The following is a 19,522-nucleotide window of genomic DNA, read 5'->3' on the forward strand; positions in this document are numbered from 1 at the left end:
AAAGATTTGTTCTAAGAGCTAAAAGCAATATTAGCTTCGTTCTAAAAGCTAAAAAAGCAGAATTTTGCCCTTAATTTTGCCCGCATTCTCCACCAAAAATGTCAATGGTTTACGGGCGTTTGGCCCGGTTCCATGGTGAAGGGAACGGGGGATCCACGGGCCCACACCCCGGGAAAAGGGAAAATGACCCATTTTTCCGCCGTCTCTCGTCTTGGCAGCACCTCGCTCTCCAGCCGTCTTATCGTCGGTAGTAGAGTAAGGCCTACCTTGATTTTGGGACATTCTCTCTCTCTGTATTGGATTTATCAGCTTAAATTGTAATTATATTGTATTATAGTGTGTTGTTTTGCATTCCGATATTTTATTTAGTAAATTAGTTTGTTTCTCCTCAGATTGTTGCCGCTGTTCTTTGCTCTCAGGGCCATCTCCTTACCCTTTTCCCCTTTTCCTGGGGCGTGTGCCCGTGGATCCCCCGTCCCCTTCGTCACGGAACCGGGCCGAACGCCCGTAAACCATTGACAGTGATATAGGAGTTAAGATGTACTGACACAGTCTGTCGCTTTCCTCAAAATTCTTTTGGTAATAATCTGGTGAAATCAGCATCTCTGGTTCAAATAGTAGCAGAGTTGTCCCTCTAGCATATGGATGATTTCAGACAGCCAAGTTGCTGGGGGCAGTGAAAGTTTTTTTCAAAAGTAATTGATGTTCACAAATAATGTTGCAAAACCTAGTGTGGGTTTGTGCTTCCTAATCTCTGGGGGCATCAATGAGTGCTGTGCAGTTAAGAGGAGTTATTATTTGACGTGCTCAGAAATTGTTATTGTGTTGACACTTCAATGACAGTGGAAAAGTTGAAGTGGAAAAAGATGGTTTGTATTATTTTGGCCAACGACCAATTTTTAATGTGTCACTGTTTATTCCATTTGTTAATCCTCCATGTCAAGCTAGATACATACTCCAGAAAGTGTCTGCAAACATTTCTTCCATTTCTTGTCCTTTTTACTGTTGCTTGCTAAAACCTGCATGATGAGATTTCTCCTTGCTTAAACATTTTGACAGTTCCATTTTTGTACAGATGGCTGTATTTCTGTGCCAGTACAGGTTTATATTCATGAAAAAAAGAGTTTATATATAATTCTTCACCTTCAGCTTTACGATTATTTGATTTTTATCTTCAAAATTTTTAATTTTCCCTTCAAGGTACTTGTTCAGGGAGGGAGTTGAAAAGACCACGATAAAAGATACTGCACGATCTGAGTTTTCTTCAGTAACAGTGATTAAAAAAAACTTCTGAACAAACCATTAACAAGCAAATCTTTGCTCCTTATTTCCTCTCTAAGTTATATATTAGAAAGAAAGAGCTAAATCTGGCCACAGTTTATCAGCACATAGTATTTTATTTAACTCCACAAGGAAGAGCTTTATCTGGTTGTAGGAAAAGTGTGTTCTACAATCTAAAGCCTCGTCTTTGTCACTCAAATGTTTCTAGATAGTGTCTTGAATTTATCACTGTTGCACAGTTAACTATTTTGGACCTAAACATGGATCATTTTCTTCTCCCAGTTCTGCCCTGGTCATTCCTGTCTTTCTATTAACCTGAATCCTTCCTTTCCACGCTTCATGCTTGATTCTAGATGAAAGATAGGTAAACTACACAACGAGATATAATCTGGGCTGAAACTTCCAAGTAAGAATGTAGATTCCCAGCCTTTGGGATATTTTCTATAAGGCTGAAGTTTCTGTGATGGTAAATATCATGGTACAGTATAAGCCATCACATTGTAGAAACATAAAATGCACTCCTTCAGTGTTGAGTAACAGCCAGAAAATCAAACTTAATACTGAATTTATCTGCAAAGTGAAACAAATTTTGTCATTCTTAGTTATTGATTGTTATTTTCTCATTGTGAAAACAGGTGTTTCAGTATTTCTCAGTCTTCATTTTATATTGGTTAGAATTTATACAGTAAGATAATAAAGTCAAACTGCTATGGAAATATTCTGATACAATTATTAAATTGTGATTATATTTACAGGAAATTCTGTATCATCGCTTCTAGGAAAAAATAAGTAAAACAGGCCAGCATCAGACATTGTCTTTAGCAGATTAATGCAATTGAGAACACTCTTCTAGAAACTCCTCAATGCCATACTGTGGCTTGTATTTTACAAATGGAGTCCAAAATCTTAGTGCAGGTTCATAATAGTAATTGTTCATAGCAGTGATGTTGTGTCATACCTTGGAATAGTAATAAATGTTGATGAACAGCCCCTCTCAAAGGTCATAAAAAAGAAGTGATGAATTTTCTGGCTTGTAAGTTACTTTTATCTCTTCCGAAACCTTTTTGATATTGTTGAGTCTTTAATTAAATATACTGCAAGGAGTAATACTATTGGTATGTTGGCTGTGACTGAAAACAGATTCAGGGAGTGTACACAACGTTTACTTGAAAAGCAACAAACCCGTTGTTAAAGATAGATACTTCTCCAGTTATATTCTGTAACTATAAAAGAGAATGGTCAAGGCTAGAAGGAAAAAATACTCACAGAACTATCGATGCCAAGAGTAAGGAGCATGATGAAGAATACCACAGCCCAAAATGTAGATCCTGAAAGAGTTGAAATTGCCTCTGGATAGAGGATGAAAACTAAACCAGCTCCTGAAATAGAAAGGAAAAAGAGAAGTAATACAAAAATGTGTTCCTTAACTTCATAATAGCGTGTATTTTAATGAGATAAGGTATGACTAAATTGACTCCTACATCAGTCCACATCACATTCTGAGTAGCTGTTAAAACAAATTGCATTATACAAGAAATATATCCAAAGTACTTTAATATTTTACTCATCGCAGTTTTGTAGATAAAATCCACTCCATTCTTTTTGCATTTTTAATAATCTTCTAAAGGATTCACAGTCGTACTGGATATTTTTCAGTTATGTATTAGAAGAAGATCCTTGCGGATGCAGACTGCTGTTTGGCAAGAGAATTCTTGGATGTGATAAGGGAGATGTAGGAAATGAAACCACGAGTAACCTGTTGCAAGTGAAAGCACTGCAGCTAACCTCACCAGAACTACTCAAAACATTTATCTATGGCATGAAAGAGCAACATTCCTTCAAGATTCAATACAGTGGTAAATCTGTTTGCTGAACTTGTGAGGGGCAAGATGCTAGGGAACCTGAATTCAGTAGAGCTGAGATGAATCAATACAATTTACAGTTCACATTTCATCAAGGCACCTACACATAGTTTTAGTTCTGAGTAATTTCACTGAGGTCACTTCCATGAGATTTAACACTTGTCTGAAACAAGTATAAGCATATTTGCAAGGCAATGGTGGATGAAAAGGAGGATTAAAATTAGTGTAAAATTCACTTCTTACCTTCAGTGGCTACATCCTCAATTTTAACTTTGTGCTCATGAGCCATGTAGCCCAATATGGAGAAAATTGCAAATCCTGAGATGAAGCTTGTGACACAGTTAATGGTACTAGTCAGCAAAGCATCCCTAATGATGGAGAGAAAAACAGCCCAGCAGAAAAGAAAAAAACAACATTAAGGTGGAGACTGTTATAAAGATAGCATTTTCACAAGATTCTTCCCAGTTATGCAATTGTCCTGACGATCAAAAGCTCGTATCAGCATACTATGTTAGGAAATGATCCCCATCTATTTACTAATTTGATTTAAAGCTCAGTTCTGCTCAAAAAGAAAATCAATAAGATATATTATGATTTCAAAGAGTAAATTCATCATCTCGGTAGCCATAACATAGCAAAAGAGTGGCCTGAGAAGAGACAGCCTCGCTGGGGAATACTTACAATAGTCAGAAGCAATTAATGTGAGTAGATATTCAGGAACATTTTCAGATAACTCCAGTGCAGTTTTAGCAAGCTGTGCTACCATTCAGATTAACGATAGTTATCTGCTGTAAAGAGGTCCCTTCATCTATGAAGCTGGCTAGGCATTTAAAAAACAAACCCACAACCCGTTTTTTTTTTTTTAATCAATTTGTAAAATATTTAACCTTTAAGCTAAATTGACTGTTGTAGCAAAGCTGTCGTTTTTTTAGTCTGCCACAGTATTATGATAGACATATTTGTTTTCCTTTGTATTAACAGCCCCTATCACCAAATATAGCTCGAGGACAGTTGGGCCATGTTTCTCTAACGCAGATGCCTCCCTAACCTGCAGAATGGCTGACAAGTAGCCTTCTGCTGCACATGACCTTTAGAATAGAGAGGATATCTGTGTGAAAATTAGTGAAGCCAAACGGTGCTTCAATAAGCAGAAAGTAAATATTTCCTTTCATCAGTTACGCTACCTGGAAACACAGGTGGCAGATACCAAACTTTCTTCTCCTCTGGATATTACTACGTTTTCACTACACTAAAGAATTTGTCTTACAGTGAAAGCAGGTCTCATGAAGTAACACTGAACAAATATAGCAAGCTAAGAATAATATGATTTCACATATAGTCTTTGGTATTTTCTTAGTTTCAAGTGTATTTCTTCCATTTCAGAGCAAAATTCCTGAGAATATAAAAGAAAAAAACTATTATACAGGAAACTACTTGTGAGGTTAATGCAAAATCAATTGCAGAAGATAGTAAGTGTTATTTTGGAAGATGGGTTCTCAAACCTGCTAATATCCCCTACTGCAAACAATAAGGGGATCTAAAGTCACTCCAGATTAAGAATAAAGTTCTCTGAAGTTGGTGAAAATATTCCATGCTTTTGGGTTTCAACCCATTTATATTTGTTCAAATCTATATGTTCTCTTGCATCCTTGGTCCTGTGGTTGGCAACCCTGCCCACAGCAGGGGGGTTGAAACTAGATGATCTTTAAGGTCCTTTTCAATCCAGGCCATTCTGTGATCCTTTCACTGGAACATTTTTGCTATCCATCAGTTCACAATGTATTTATAATAAGTGTTCTTTCTGAATTTATATTGCGTGGGAATTTTTTTAAAAAAAGATGCTTGTTTTCATTCCAAAATGGAATGTTAACAAAACTTCTAAATGTTGGAAGTTCTTAGGAGGTGCAGAGCAGCTTTGGTTGGATTTCCATGGCGGTGATTCAGCAAAACGCTTATAAGCTGGCTTGATTTAAAGTACATTCCTAAATTGGAGCTCGACATAAAATATCGAAACATAATCACACAGCACTAAAACAGCTCTAGAAACTGGAATCCTTCTGCTTTTAGTTCCTGGACCAGTAAGCTTTAATCCTCTGTTCACTGTTGCTCTTAATGGTACTTTTGAAAGGCAAACACAAGCACAGTTTACACAGCTGTCTAAAGTCTTAACTCTAATCCCATTCTGTTTTGCAGTGCAGCAGACATCTTGGCAGGTTCCTGTTGCTAAAATTTCAGTAAGACTGTTTCAAGTTTTGGGTTGGTTGCTATGTCTACATAAGTCTGACTATCATTAATAAATGACTGAAGATTAAAAGGTATCTTAGTACTAATTCCAGCTGCATTTAATGAGTAAAAGAGTATTATTCTGAAGCAGTAATGAAAGAATAGCTTGTCTTACCTGTAACAGTTGTTGTCAAACTTATTGTAACTGGCAAATGCGATTAAAACACCAAATCCAGCTCCTAAGGAGTAAAATATCTGAGTAGCTGCATCAATCCATACCTGCATAATGACACCAACATTGTCAGAGTGTCAGTTCAGCCTAAAAGATACGTCAGGCAAATGAGAGATGGTACAAAGCAACTGATGTTGGAACATAAATGATCTGCTCTCATGCTCACAGCAATGTTAAGTGCTGCTCAGCACCCATGAACTCAGCCCCAGCGTGGAGCACAGGCATGGTGTGAAATCCCTGAACAGGAAATGGTAAAGGCTAACGCAGTGGACAAGCCTGCAGAGCATGCATGCTGCTGCCTCTGTGGGGTGGCCACTTGGTTCTGTACTTCTGAGCGTTTGATGAGTACTGAACTGATTACATAGTTTTCTCCTGGCTGGCAGGAATGCATTTCTACTAGTTCTTTTTCCAAGTTAGTTTGGAATGTGCAACCAAACACCTAAAATAGTTTATGGGTCAAGAGTTACAGGACATTTTCTTTCCTATAAGAGAGCTTTATTCATGGGACTGTAATTATGCTTTAGATGATTCCTTCTTTCTTCAGATGCTGAAGCATGACTGAAATGCCGCGAACGGAACCATCCAAGTTTTTTTTTTTCACTTTCTTTCCCATTTGTTTGGAGAAGGAGTTGCTCCTGTGATAGTCATTAAATTTCAGGTTAGACACAGCTCAGACATTTTAAGAATTGTCCACTGGGGAAAACTTTTTAAAATGCTGTAAGATTTTCTGAAATGACTCTCCAGCACGCTGTCCACTGATGATGTGCGGACAGCTGTCAGGAGCAACGCCACAGTGCTGGTCTCCTGGATCAGAGACCTGAAAACAGTCTCCACTGATTAATGAGGGTTTCATTTATGCAGTTGTTACACAGAGATATTTAAATAAACACTTTCCACTCACATTCCTCAAGGGTAACAGAGTCAGTGGAGCAAATAATTCTCAACATTTCTAAAAAGGAGATCTTCATCTTTGGCTAAATCTGCCGAGTGCTCAAGACTACAAAAAGCACCGGATTTTATTTTCATCCCTTTCTACAAGATCAGGCCCAATTTATCTATTTGGTAAGGACACTCTAAGGAATCTAGGATGCTTATGAACTCCATCCAATCCATCTCGATGTTAATGCTAAGCTTTCATGTTCGACCCGAGCCAAAGAAAGAGAGCTTGATTCAATCTTAACATGATGCATGGGAGCATTTATGCAGGTGTTCTGTTTTCTCACTGTAAATGCTTTCAACTACTGCTTGCTGACAACTGAAAACTGTTCACTGATCTCTGGGTTTGGAGGTACCTATTGAGAGTTGATAATTATTCTGAAAGTCTGAAGAACAATCCATGATATTTACTGTAAACCAGTGGAAAGGTAGATACGATTTTCTCAAGCTGCATTTCATATAGGGATTATGATCATGGATGTCTTACTAAATAGCAATATAATCCTGTAAAATGAATTCCTTGCTCATTCCTCTAATTCCCAGCTATACCTTAATGTTCTGCCTCCACACAAAGGTGGAGATCAAATAGGGTTGTACTCTTCGAAGTGCATTTTTGTGGGTGAGAGTGCAGGAGGAATGTAAAACATCCTGTATTTTTTTCTTCTTCTTTTTTCTTCTTCAGAAAACACTTTCCATAAATTGCATACCTGATTTTTTTTTTTTAATAATTCTTTTCCTAAGTTATAGTTGCATCTGTGTGCTACCATCACAGGGCATTTGTTGCTAGTGGCTCTTTTCTGTCTTGCCAATGAAGTTGTGCTCATTATACTTTCCCTCTCTTACTATTCAAGCACTGTTAAGTCTCTGTGTAAGTCCTGTTGATTCCAGTAAGAGATCAGCAGGTGCCTGCCAAAGGAGTTTTGCATATGGTTAACTGTCTGTTCAGTAAGAGTCTTCGCTCATAATTTCTGTTTCGTAATCACCTGCTAGGAAAATCAAGTTAAATGAAAAATGAGCAGAAACTAGAAATTCTATTAGAACTCAAATTAAATGCAAAACATTATCGTTGTTATAATGAAATAGGACAGAAAATGATCACTGGGACTGGTTCTTCTGCAGTTTATTTCCATAGACTGTGTTGAATGTCTTCTGACTAATACTAAAACATATTTTATGGTAGGATACTGTTCTTACATGCACTGGAAATGAAAAAAACCAAACATTTTACAGTTGACTGTCATCAGTCTTCCCAGCTTTCTTTGCGGTTGTTTATACCTTTATATATTTAAATGCACATTTTTTTTTCTTCTGTATATGGATTTAAAGAATTACTGTGCTGTGTGGAGAAGAAACATTCTGTGCAACTCCAGATGCTATATGCTCTTTAGGAGACTTGTTAAGGTGTGTGAGAGAGCGAGTACCTGCTTCTCGGTGTCTGATTTAACTCCATGCTTAACCCTGATTCCTTTAGCAGAGCAGAAACATAGATGCCCTTCTACACAAATATTTAATGCATCTTTTTGTGCAGTAGGGATGATTATTGAGACTTTTATAGCTCTTAGAATTTCAGCAAGGAATGTTATTAGGCACTGGTCTAACAAAGAGATCCTCAGGGGAATATCTTTTCTCTTTATAAGAGAGACCATTTGTGGATTCGATATCACTGAGAACTGTGGTTTTTTTGGGCTTTCTCATTGCTGTGCACTATATGGCCTTAGCAAAATGAGAGGACCTTAACATGGATCCTTCGCAGGATGCCTTAGTGCCTTTTGCAAGAGCACTGGCAGAGACCACTGCAGGTCATCACTATGACTTATGGCTTTTTATTTTTGTTAGGTTCATCATCTGGGAGAAAGAAATCATAAACGAGAATCAGGAAAACACTGTCATGGAACTAAAGCAGATGTATCTATTCTTTGGGGCTGAGCACAAGGACCACGTATACAAACCCAGTGCTGCAGCAGGTGGCTCAGTGGGCCAGCAGAGGCGGCTGACATGATAAGCATTTTGGGGAACTTCTCCTTATAACTGATCTTCAGTCTCTTATTCTAGAGCAAAATTTTTTTTTAAAGTTATCTGAAAAATTTAGTCTTAGCAACAAGTAGGTTCGAGGTCAGCCAAGTAGCAGCTACAAAAATGTTAAGACAAGAAACAGCAGTGCACAGAACAGTGCTTCCAAACACAGAAGACAGCTGTGAGTATGGGGGCTAGATTCGGAGCTGATGCGAGCTGACAGAGCTCCATGGACATCCAGAATGTGTTATGTTTTTTCCTAGAAGTACTTAAAATATGAAAAATCAAGATAGAACGTACAGGAAACATACAGTTAAACTATGCACAGGCTACATAGACATCTCTGAAAGCTTTTCAATTTTCAAGACATTTCATTTCCCGCTAGTAGGAAATGTACGTCCTTGCTTTTCAGTTTTGTATCTACTTCAGTTGTCTATCTATTGTGAGTTGTTTCTCAGACAGCATTATTTTTAGATAGGACAGTGGAAAGATCTACCTGTATCTACAGGATCGTTGTTCTCTGTAGGTCTGAAATGCTGACAATTTCATTAGTTAATGACTATGCTTGTGGATCTTGCCGTACAATGGATGCAATAATTCGTACTTCCAAGGTACTCCACAAACGGAGTTGGTTTGAGGGGGTTTCATGAGAATGTCACACAGTGTTAAGTGATACAGTGAAATGTACGTTACTTTCTATAGAAAGATGAGAACACCATAAATGTGTCCTTCATATGAATGACAATGATTAGGAGAGTTAATATCCCGACTTCAGGTATTTGTTACAGTGCTTACAGGTCTGGATTTTTGTTTTCCATGTTAATATTTTGTCAAGTGATTCAAAAAGCAAAATTTTCTTCGTGAAGCAATTCTCAACCTTTTGAGAGTTGAATTTTTTATAATTCAATTTTCATGTGCAGTATATTTTCGTGTAATTTACAGGGCGCACAAAGTGTGGACTTTTCAAGGGTCTAGTGCACCTGAAACCATCCTTATGCAGTTTCTTAGTGATCAGTGCAGTTTGAATTTAGGCTGAGGTACTCCTCTTATGGAGGGTGCTGGAAATTTAAACTATCAGAAATAGTGGGAATGCTTATGCAAAAGCAGAAACGTGGCTGCATTACTTTCAGAATTTAGCTCTAATGATTTCAGTTTACTAACAGCAGTAACAGGCTCAATAATACAGAATGAGAGCAGAAGAGTTCACTTACTGTGGCTTCTTTTAATCTTCTGAAATCTATATGCAGATATGCATTTATTCCATTGTATGCACCAGGCAGGGTTATTCCGTGTATTAACAAGACAAATAATACAACGTAAGGCAAAGTGGCTGTTATCCACACAACCTGCAGACAACAGAGATCCTAAAGGTTAATGAGCTGTTACAGCAGATTTAAGAATGCATGAAAAATACAGCTGGTATTTTCTTGGTTTTGTCCACTCAATTCTATGGAGAAGCTCTTTACAGTAAGCCTTGGAGGGAACACCGTGAAGTATAATGAAGGGTCTGCATATCTATGTGCACAGTAGGAGCAGAGCTGGCAACCGGAAGATGGTGACTGCTTACATATTACCAGTGTACACAAGACTGCTGATTGGCTGTTTGGCTCTCTATAATAGTAAATAAGTGCTTTTATTGCCTGATGTTGAGTGATACTTCCATGAAAATCTAACCCCAGAATTTCTGGTGAGATGTTTTCTGAGGGATATCAAAGAGAAACTTCAAATTCCTTGTATTAGGCATTTTTCTTCTCATGGCATTTATGTAACAGCAAAGCATGAAAACATCAGCATGTTTGGCTAAGAATGGGATGCACATCAGACAATTTAAAGCACCTGTGTCTCTCTGCATCTGTGTTTTCTGGGTGAGACCACCAATGCAGAATTGAAAACAATATGCCAGTAAAATTCCCAGTCAAATCATCACGCAAGCAGAATTTGTAGATAAAATAAAGGCCGAATCTGGATTGTGTACTTCCACTGCACATATATGAAGGCCTCTCACATGGTTTAGTCCCTGAGGATCCCTCAGATGCAGTGATTTAGTCTTTTGTTCCTAAAATAAGGAGACTTCTTAAAGGAGACAAGAATGTAGTTGAGATAGAAGGACAATATTATCTCTACCTTTCCTGAAGTCTTCACGCCTTTCCACAGACTAAAGAAAAGAATGATTACCACCACCAAGAGGCAGAGGGAAAGTTGCCAGCGAGGCAAGCCAAGGTCGTGGATTCCACGGCTTTCATGCAGGTGCAGAACTCCTCGCCTGCATACCAGATACACAGAAACAAAGCCAAGTCACTGGGGGAAAAGGGCTTATGTCTATCCCATCCTGTGGGCAGTGGAAATGGATGCTGCACTGTGCTAGGAGCTGCCCTACAGATACTGCTAGCAATTAACGAAATTTTTTTGTGAAGCCATATGTTGTGCTGCTTCCCTCATTTTGGAAGTGTCATTCGTTATCTTCTAGTTTCCTTGAGCACTGAGCAGGTGCCTGGAGAGGCTGCAGAATCTCTGTCCTTGGAAATTTTAAAACTTGGCCGGTAAAGACCCTGAACAGACTGATTTACTTTTGAAGTTGTATTAAATATCCCTTGGAGATCTGTTTCAACTTATATTGTTCTGTGACTCTAGATAAGCAAGCAGCTGGCTTCCTGCACCATGGGCAATCAGGTTCCGATTGAATAGGCTACTCTGAGGCTGCAAATGGGAGAAGTGGTTGGATAGGAAAAACAACAGTTGGTAAGTTCAAAATGGACATAGAACACTTCGTTGTTCATTGAGATAGTGGGCCAGTAGCAGAAGAAATTTTGTTGTTTAGCAGAGTGGAGTAATTCTTTTAAGATCAACAAAAAGAAGTGTAGAAAACAGTATTTCTCCCAGAGACTGGTGATGTCCACCATTAGAATTGTCAAAATGCATTATGTGCAAAAGGCAGAGGGATGTGGGTGAATGTTACCGTGGATCTCCCTTCCTCCCATCTGTTCTGTGCTGTTGAGGGGTATCTTGTTGCTTGTTCAGATCTACATAGAAATATTTCACTGTATTTGCCAAGAGGAAGGGCATTGTGTTTGGAGCCCTGTACTAAGGGAGAACTGCAGAGCTAACTCCTGGTTCTGGTACAGATCTATGGGATGTTGGCTCAGGGATGCAATTTCTTAGTGTTTTAGTGCCCATTCAGAACAAATAATTGCATCCTTTCTTTCTTTCTCCTCCTCTTTCTCTACTGCCGTTATTTGCTATGCACTGCTTGGGTAAAATAGGCAGCTGATTTCAGTCAGCACTGTGGTAATAGTCTTAGCACTGTGATAATGCAAACAAATGAAATTGATGAATCCCCTTTCAGTGGAGGACCTTGATATATACAAGATAACTACATTTTGGGGAAACTGAAGTACAGAGTGATTTGCCCTGTGTGATCGCAGGCACTAAAGCCGAAGGAGTCAATTCCTGCACCACTAACTCTTACTAGATAGCTGGTACTTCAGAGTTATCTGCAGCACTTGTCTTATCAGGCCAGAGATGAGTCAGGTAGAACTCAAAGACAGTGCCAATCTGTGTCAGCTTTAGTGGAGAAAACTGAAAAAAAGTCTCTATACTAACTAAACTGTAGAAACATGCTGGGAAAATAAAGGCCCATCGATACAATCCATCTAGTAATCTACAAGTGTAGCATATAATTCTGTTTTCATACTGAAGGTATCAAGATATGATCAGCCAAGAACTGTAATAGCTCTGCTTCTGTAGCTTCTCGTGTTCAGTAAAAAATACTGTATTCTTGGACTGTTCCTATTATACATCCTCAATTGAATGAAAGATACTTTTAGAAAGCATCCTCCTAAAATAAGAAGCTGCTTGATTCCTGTTGCACTAAGAGGATAATTACATGTGAGGCATTAAAAGGGTAATGATAGTGTGTCTGTGGCATATATTCAAAGAACCTTCCTGTATAGAATGTATGAGATGAGTTTAACTCTTATTATACAAACTGTAAATCAAAGTCCTCAGCTGTTATCTGTGGAAACAGCAAAACAGTGGAGGCAGACTTCTTGATAGCTCATTAAAAAAAATCTTTAAATGTAAACTAGTAGTTGGATCTCATTCAACTTTTCCATTCAGAGTGAATGGAAGCTATTCACATTTCTGCTAGTAGAGTGTGTTTTCATGGGGATCCAGAGATGTAAATGGATTCTGGGCAGAGATGCCTGATTCTGTTCTAAACTTACCAGTTTGAGCAGTGTTAATATAGCTGGGAAAAGCATCACAGATTCAGGAAAGAAAATTTGTCCAGGGCCTGTGAGAAATTTTGTTGTCTGTGCTATCACAGTTACACTATTACCATTATTATAGTTGGGTGCTAGAAAGAAAGTCCTTTGATAAACCTTTAGAAAAATGGAACCTGAGCTTGCACTCTTTGTGTCCATTTAACTTTTTATTCTTCTTGCCTAAACATTTTTCTGAATTTTGAAAGAAGCCTGCTTCCTTCTGTTTGCTTTATGAGGAGCAGGTAGCAATGTCTTGCTGTTAAGAACACTTGCCAGAACTGCCATTTCAAGTGTGGGATTCCCAGGATTTTCAGGAGCATCTCCAAACCAGGAGTTCCGCTCCCTTAATCAGGGTAAGGGATCATAAAGTAGGAAGAGAAAAAATATTCTGTAACCAGTTAAAACAGCTGTGTAACTGAGCAGCTAAGTAAGGAAATCTTCATAGACCACTGCTGTTTCTGAGATTGAATCCTGGTGGGTTTTGCTTCCTCTTTCTTCATTTTTTTTTTCCTTTCTGACCTCTGAAATAAGTCCTAGAAGCTTTCTGAAAAATGTCCTTTCAGAAGGTTGCTGGGAAGCAATTCATGAGTGTCTACCTATTAGAGGCTACATTTGGGTTCCAGCTGCAGCAAGAGATCTAGTGGCTAGACTGTGATTTGGATTCAGATGTGGTGACATCTGAACAGATGAAGAGGAGAAGCAGCGGTCAAACTATTAGACTAGACCTTCTTGGCTTGAAGGATAGCTTTGGAATGTGCTTTGAAAAACAGTCACTTTTTGAACAAGGGCAAATCCAAAAAGAGTTTAGCATTCATCATGTTCATCAAAGTTACCATACATCAGCGATGCTACAGAAAATCCAGTCAGCAGCTCAATTATGCCGCAATTATTCCTGTTTCCCATCAAGTAGTGCTTTATTTCAGGAGCAGCTGAGGCTGCTTTCACCCTGTTTCTCCTAAAGCAAGTGGAGTGATAGATCCCTGCCTGGCTCCTTTGGATATATACTCAGTCGCTTCCTTTACAATGGCCACTAAGAAGACAATGGGAAGAAAGTGGTACTGCAAGATTCTCCATTCGTGAAGCTTTGAGCTTGGAACATCCGAGTTCAACCTGTTGATATTACAGCAGAACAATGCAAGATGTCCATTTCCATACTGAAGTTGTCTTACAGCAGGATCATCACATTTCCCAGTGCTGTAAAGACATGTACATATCATAGGCAAAGTGGCATAAAGTGATCTCTTACATCCCTACATCAGGGAGCCAGATGAGATGCAGCACCTAGTATCCGTTTGTTTTCTGTCATCTTCTTTAAATTGTGTTCAGAACTACTGAGAATGATACTTTTTTCCTAAGTATAGAGATTTTGTCCATATCTAACAAAATAAACTCAAAAGTCACAGCTCTGAGCCAGAGAGAAAGCAACAGTTAGAGGCAATAAGACATAAAGAATTAATATTTTGCCTGGAGATCTTCATTATTGAAAAAAATGAGAATAGATGAGAAATATATGCAAAAAGGATGTGAAAATATGAGGAGGAGGAAGGATGGAGAATAGACACAGATGAGCTGATGGAAAGTAGAACAGAGACATATTGTGCTGAGCTAAATAAAAGAGGAGCTAATAAGAAATTAACTTCATCAGCCATTTGTGCAAAGGAGCCTGATTTATGCCAAGACTACTTTCCATGTAAGGGACTATAAATTACATTTGCAATGACTTTGAGACTGTAAATATAGGTCCCGAGAGTCTGTCTGCCTAATTGCAAGAGGAGCAGTACTATAAAGTCATTTCAGTTTGAAGCTGCATTCAAAGATTCCAATTTCTCTCTCTGGGAGATTTATTCTGGTCCTCTCTTTCCCAGTGTTCTCTGCCGGGACACACCTCTGGCACCAGGTCTTGCCTCCTTCCTCACCATAATCAGCCAAAGGGAAGAATTACACCTCTTGAAATCAGCAAATGGCAAGCTGTGTGCTGGATCACTGTCTTCTGTTTTGTCCTTCTGTAGCACTTGGTTCCTCTTGAATGTGGTGTCAGAGAGCCAACAAAAAACCCATCTGTTGGGTACTCGCATATAAAACCTACAAAAGACAAGTTACTGGGGAGGCAGGAGGTAGCAGTAACTGAAGGAGTCACAACTCTAGTAACAGCTTGTGACACAAACTGCTTCTTCCCTGTGTCTTAGTGTTCCCATCCATACAATGAAGATTACAATAGCCCTTTCCTTTGTCTCCATATTGAGAACTTATTCTTTATGGAAGTGGTCAAAGATGAGCATAGGCAAGGAACAACAGAAAGGAAAAAGAAATGCTAAGGGTCTTGGCCTGAAGTTTTTTGTTTTTTTTTTTCACTTCAAAACATTCATCCATACCCAGAAAAGAGAGAACAAGAGCTTTAGGTGTTGAATTCTCCTAGATTTTATCAGATTGGTTCTTTCTAAGGATTTGCTAAAGAAACATTTATGTAACATATCCCTGGGGAGATTTCAATGGCTGTTTTGGGAATTCAGTACATTTTTATCCAAAAAGGTCAAGTTAAAGATCTTGGAGTAGGCCTTGTTTTTCCAATCCCAAATCAATTATAATTTTTTCAATACAAAAATGATCACACAACTCTATGGGCTCAGACTTTTTTAAATTTAATGCAGAAGTTATTTACCTAAATTTGATGAGATCCACAGAAGGGTGTCATTCATCCAAACAATTTCTAGATGGTTTGTATCAGATTTTAGATGAAAAAAAAAGTAATCAATTTATCAATAAGTTAACTAACAGATTTACAGTCTGACAAACTGAAATTCTTCTTATCAGAAACAAATTTGTTTGATTTTAGTGTTTGTAAACATCACTTCTGAGTGCAGAGTTGTCTCTGAGAAAGGGCTGCTAATCCTCAGTTTTGGAGAGGTGGCAAGTGAATGCAAAATAAATGGGCTATGGCTTTCAACAATAAAATCTAGGGATTTGGACAAGTACTTTTACAAGTTATTAGTCACTTCTGAGGGATCAAGCCCAAATGGTTCTTACAGAATGAGTATTGAGGAAATTGATACAGATATAAATAGATATAGAACTGATCTTCTGCGCTTCATTCCCTATTCTGGTAGTTAGACTAGTTTTTATTATTTAAAATTTAATGCAAATTGTAGACTGAAGATGCTAAAACCACCGACAGTGTATACAGTGAGCAATCTATAGAAATTAAATTACATACTTAATTTAGAAAGCAATTTGAGGCATGATAATTGTACTGATTTAGAAGGCTCTCCTACATGCACCTCTTGCATTTATGTATTTGTACAACCATGGTCCTTGCTGCTAGTTTCCTTCAGGGTATAAAATGCAGTTGTTTCTTCTCCCTGTGGAAGGTTCTCTGGATTAAGTAGCCTTGCAGTATTTTGCACAGTTTGCCATGCTCCTGGTACAGATGCAGCACTGCTTTTACTGCCAAGCTGTTTCTGCAGCAGCAGATAGCTGCTCCAGGTAGCCTGGCTCTAGGAGTGTGCTCTCCTACAGTCAACAACCTGGGATAGCGGTGCTGAGACATCTGACTGTGCAAAAAGCAAGCAGATGTGTGTGTGCATTTGCGCACCACGTGGCTCTCCCACAGCCTGCAGTGCAGATACACCTGGGAGCTGTGCCTGGGCTCTGCAGAAGTGAGCCTGCCTTCAGTCACTCGAGCCCTGGTGTATGCCTTCCTGCCTTGTCTTTTACCAACACCATTCTTGTCTCTTTCCATTTCTCAAGATATTTCAGCTCCCTCTTGTGTTGGAGAATGGAGCTATATAGTGTGATGGGCCTCAAGCTCTACATTTTGGGAATCACTTTCAGAAAGATAATTTACCAGTGACATCCTCGTTGGCCAGGATAAACTGATATTTGAAACTGAATGAAATAGTAAACTGGTATTTGAACTGAATGAAATAGTGTTCCTTCTCGAATCATGATCATTCTGAAATAGTAAATGGCCACCAGGACTAAAGTCTTCATTCACCAAGAATGTTTATCTCAACTCGCTGAAGTCTTTACCCTGTTTAATTCTCCCATTCGCTTCGTAATGCTGACCTCCCACGTGTCAGCACATTCAAGCCTGCACAGTGCTCTGAAGAACAGGGTTTAAAAATCCACTTTTAAAACCATTATATTGAGATTTGGAGATAGAAGGGGAAAGACTGAGTTTGACCCTTCAGTAGTTCTAATGAACACCAAACTACTAAACCGATGTTTGTTGTTTGAGCATATATGGCAAAGCAGTTACAGCACAAGCTCCCCCAGTTACCACAGCCCTTAATCAGTTTAGCATTCCCATTCCTCTACAGAAAGCAAAATGTCAAACACAAGTGGAGACACTACATCAGTACTACCTCATAGAGAGCACTTGATGAGAACCAGGTGAGTCTAAAGAGGTGATACTGGTGTGGCACCTCTGCTGGCTTTGCCTTGAGCAACATGTGCAAGTGGAGTGACACGCTGCAGACAGGCTCTGCCTCGGCTTGCCAGGATTTCCAATGTGAGGTAACCCAGGAGAGCTGCTGTAGCAGTGCCCCTGGCCGCTGTCATGATTGCTCAGAGCCTGGTACTGCTACCAAACTACAAAGGATTCTGTGTAAAGATAAGCAGTTAAATTGCTCCTGCAAGTTAGCACAAAGCAAGCTGTTATGCATGTAGCATAACATGCTGTTCCTGACGTGTGCTCATGAAAACCCTCTGGAAAAGTTAGCTTGGCAAAGTCGTTATTTCTCCAGTCTACTGGACTTGTTGTAAAAAGGCTTGTTGTGGGTTAGGAATCATTTCCATAAAGCTGTCCAAAACCTAAGAACACGTGTACACACGTGGAATTTTCAATGTACTCACATTTCATTTCTTTTCTCTTTGTGTAAGTAAACAGCCAACAAATGTGGAGGTGTGAGCATACATGAAAAGCAAATTTCAAAGCTGTGCACATAAATATTTTTGGAATAGCTGTTCTTCCTGGGCATAAGTACTTTGAACCAGAAATTTCTGTACACTGAGCCAAAAAGAGAAAGATTATTAATTAACTTAGTTGAGTTCAAAAACATTCTGCAGTCAAAAGGTGAATATATGGTGTGCAGGGATGCACATAAGTAAATCTCAAACTATGAACTCGCAGACAAGACTTTCGAACACTTCCTAAGTATCCCCTCTCATTAAGTCGTCTTGCCTGATTCAGCTTTTATTTGCAAACACAATCCCCTATGCTTACGGCTGAGCTGGTGTTTTCTCTCTTTTGGGCAGGCTGCTACACAGATGTTGGTGCCCATAGCACTGGTCACTCTGCTATGTTCCAGAACTATGCAGACCTCTGGCTAGTCTGTGGTGGTATTTCCTGTGAAGGCTTGTACCCCACAGCACAAACCTCTTACATAAAAGTGACCTTTACTTTATACATTGAGGGTTTTTGCAGGGTATTGTTGGTTCACAACCTCCTTGTAAATTAACGTGCATAAATATGGTAGATGTGGACTGCTGCAACTCAACACTGTCCTCATTCCTTGTTCACAGGTAGCCTTTTTGCAATTACACTCTCCTGGGCAGACTTCTGAGTCCTGCTGATTTCCTTTACTGAATCTGGTGGGAAAATTTCCCTATTAAAATGTGTTTAATTTCTTACACAGAAAGAATGGGTTACAACTCTGGGAAAAGCAGCATCAGAGGCAAATAGCTGTAGCTCAATGCATTTGTTGATAATTTTACTATTTTGTTTGAAAAATTGTCAAGATTTGTTCCTGCAAGAACAATTTTTTTTTTACAGGCACAGGGGCCTTATGAGAATAGCAGTGCTTTTGTTCCTCCAAACTGGTATTTTTTTATTATCAGCATAAAAGAAAGCAAAATGGAAACAAACTCTTTCCAAGCACAAGGATGGAGAGAACAAAAATAAAGTATGCCCAAATTCAGATTAAATATTTAAATAAGAGTGCCATGGCATAGATAGGGAGCATTTTTCTTTTTTGAGAGATGGACTTCTGTTCTTCCAAATAAATGTTTTTAATGAATTATTTTAACGTATACTGAACGGATAGAATGTCTTCTGCATTATGTGTTTAATTCCAAGCCACTAAAGAGGGAAGTAATCAGTACATCTCCAAAGAAATGTGGAACTGACTTTTTATTCCTGGATATATCTTTTGGCTAAATATGAACAGAAGGGCACTGTTTTTTATCAGATTTTAGAGTGTTTGTTTAGTTAATTTTGCAGTGTGCAAGTGCCTTATAATTTATTTTAACCATCTCTAATGAGGTATTGTAGAGGTCCCATTCCCTCCTGTGTTCCTGTTTTAAGTAAGCATCCCATTGACGTCAATGACAGCTTGGCCTGAATTGAGCCTGAATAACTGAAACCAGACAGCAAAATGAAATACTCTCTAGAAAGCATAAGGGTAGGACCACTTCAGCGCAAATCATTGCCCAACTCCTGAGGCTTGAAAACAAAATCTGGATAAGTTTGCCAGAGTGCCTCTGTCATGCCTTGACATGGGAATTACAATGTGAAGTGATTTCTTCCAAGTCTGCGGCTTAGAGGTTTCTTCCTGCTCTCTTTCCCTGCCAAGCACTGGACAGCTGAAAGATTTGGCCTAGATCCTTAGCAAGTTTTCCCTTCTCTCTCTCAATATAAGCAGTGGGAATTAGCATATTTCTGTGGAACTTAGAGGTGCCTTTCTGGAAGTACCACAGTAATGCCACATCACAGCACT

At 38.8% G+C, this 19,522-nt stretch overlaps 1 protein-coding gene across 1 annotated transcript in view; it reads right to left on the bottom strand.

The window, feature by feature from the left end:
* SLC6A2 (solute carrier family 6 member 2) overlaps window positions 1–19,522 on the bottom strand; it is a 68,379-nt gene that overhangs the window by 22,196 nt on the left and 26,661 nt on the right. Inside the window, 5 exon segments of the mRNA XM_021408716.1 lie at window positions 2,548–2,660; window positions 3,387–3,511; window positions 5,542–5,645; window positions 9,759–9,893; window positions 10,672–10,810. Of these exon segments, the coding sequence (XP_021264391.1) occupies window positions 2,548–2,660; window positions 3,387–3,511; window positions 5,542–5,645; window positions 9,759–9,893; window positions 10,672–10,810 (616 nt within the window).

The sequence above is a fragment of the Numida meleagris genome, chromosome 10 (assembly GCF_002078875.1).
Source record: "Numida meleagris isolate 19003 breed g44 Domestic line chromosome 10, NumMel1.0, whole genome shotgun sequence".
NCBI classification, from domain to species: Eukaryota; Metazoa; Chordata; class Aves; order Galliformes; family Numididae; genus Numida; species Numida meleagris.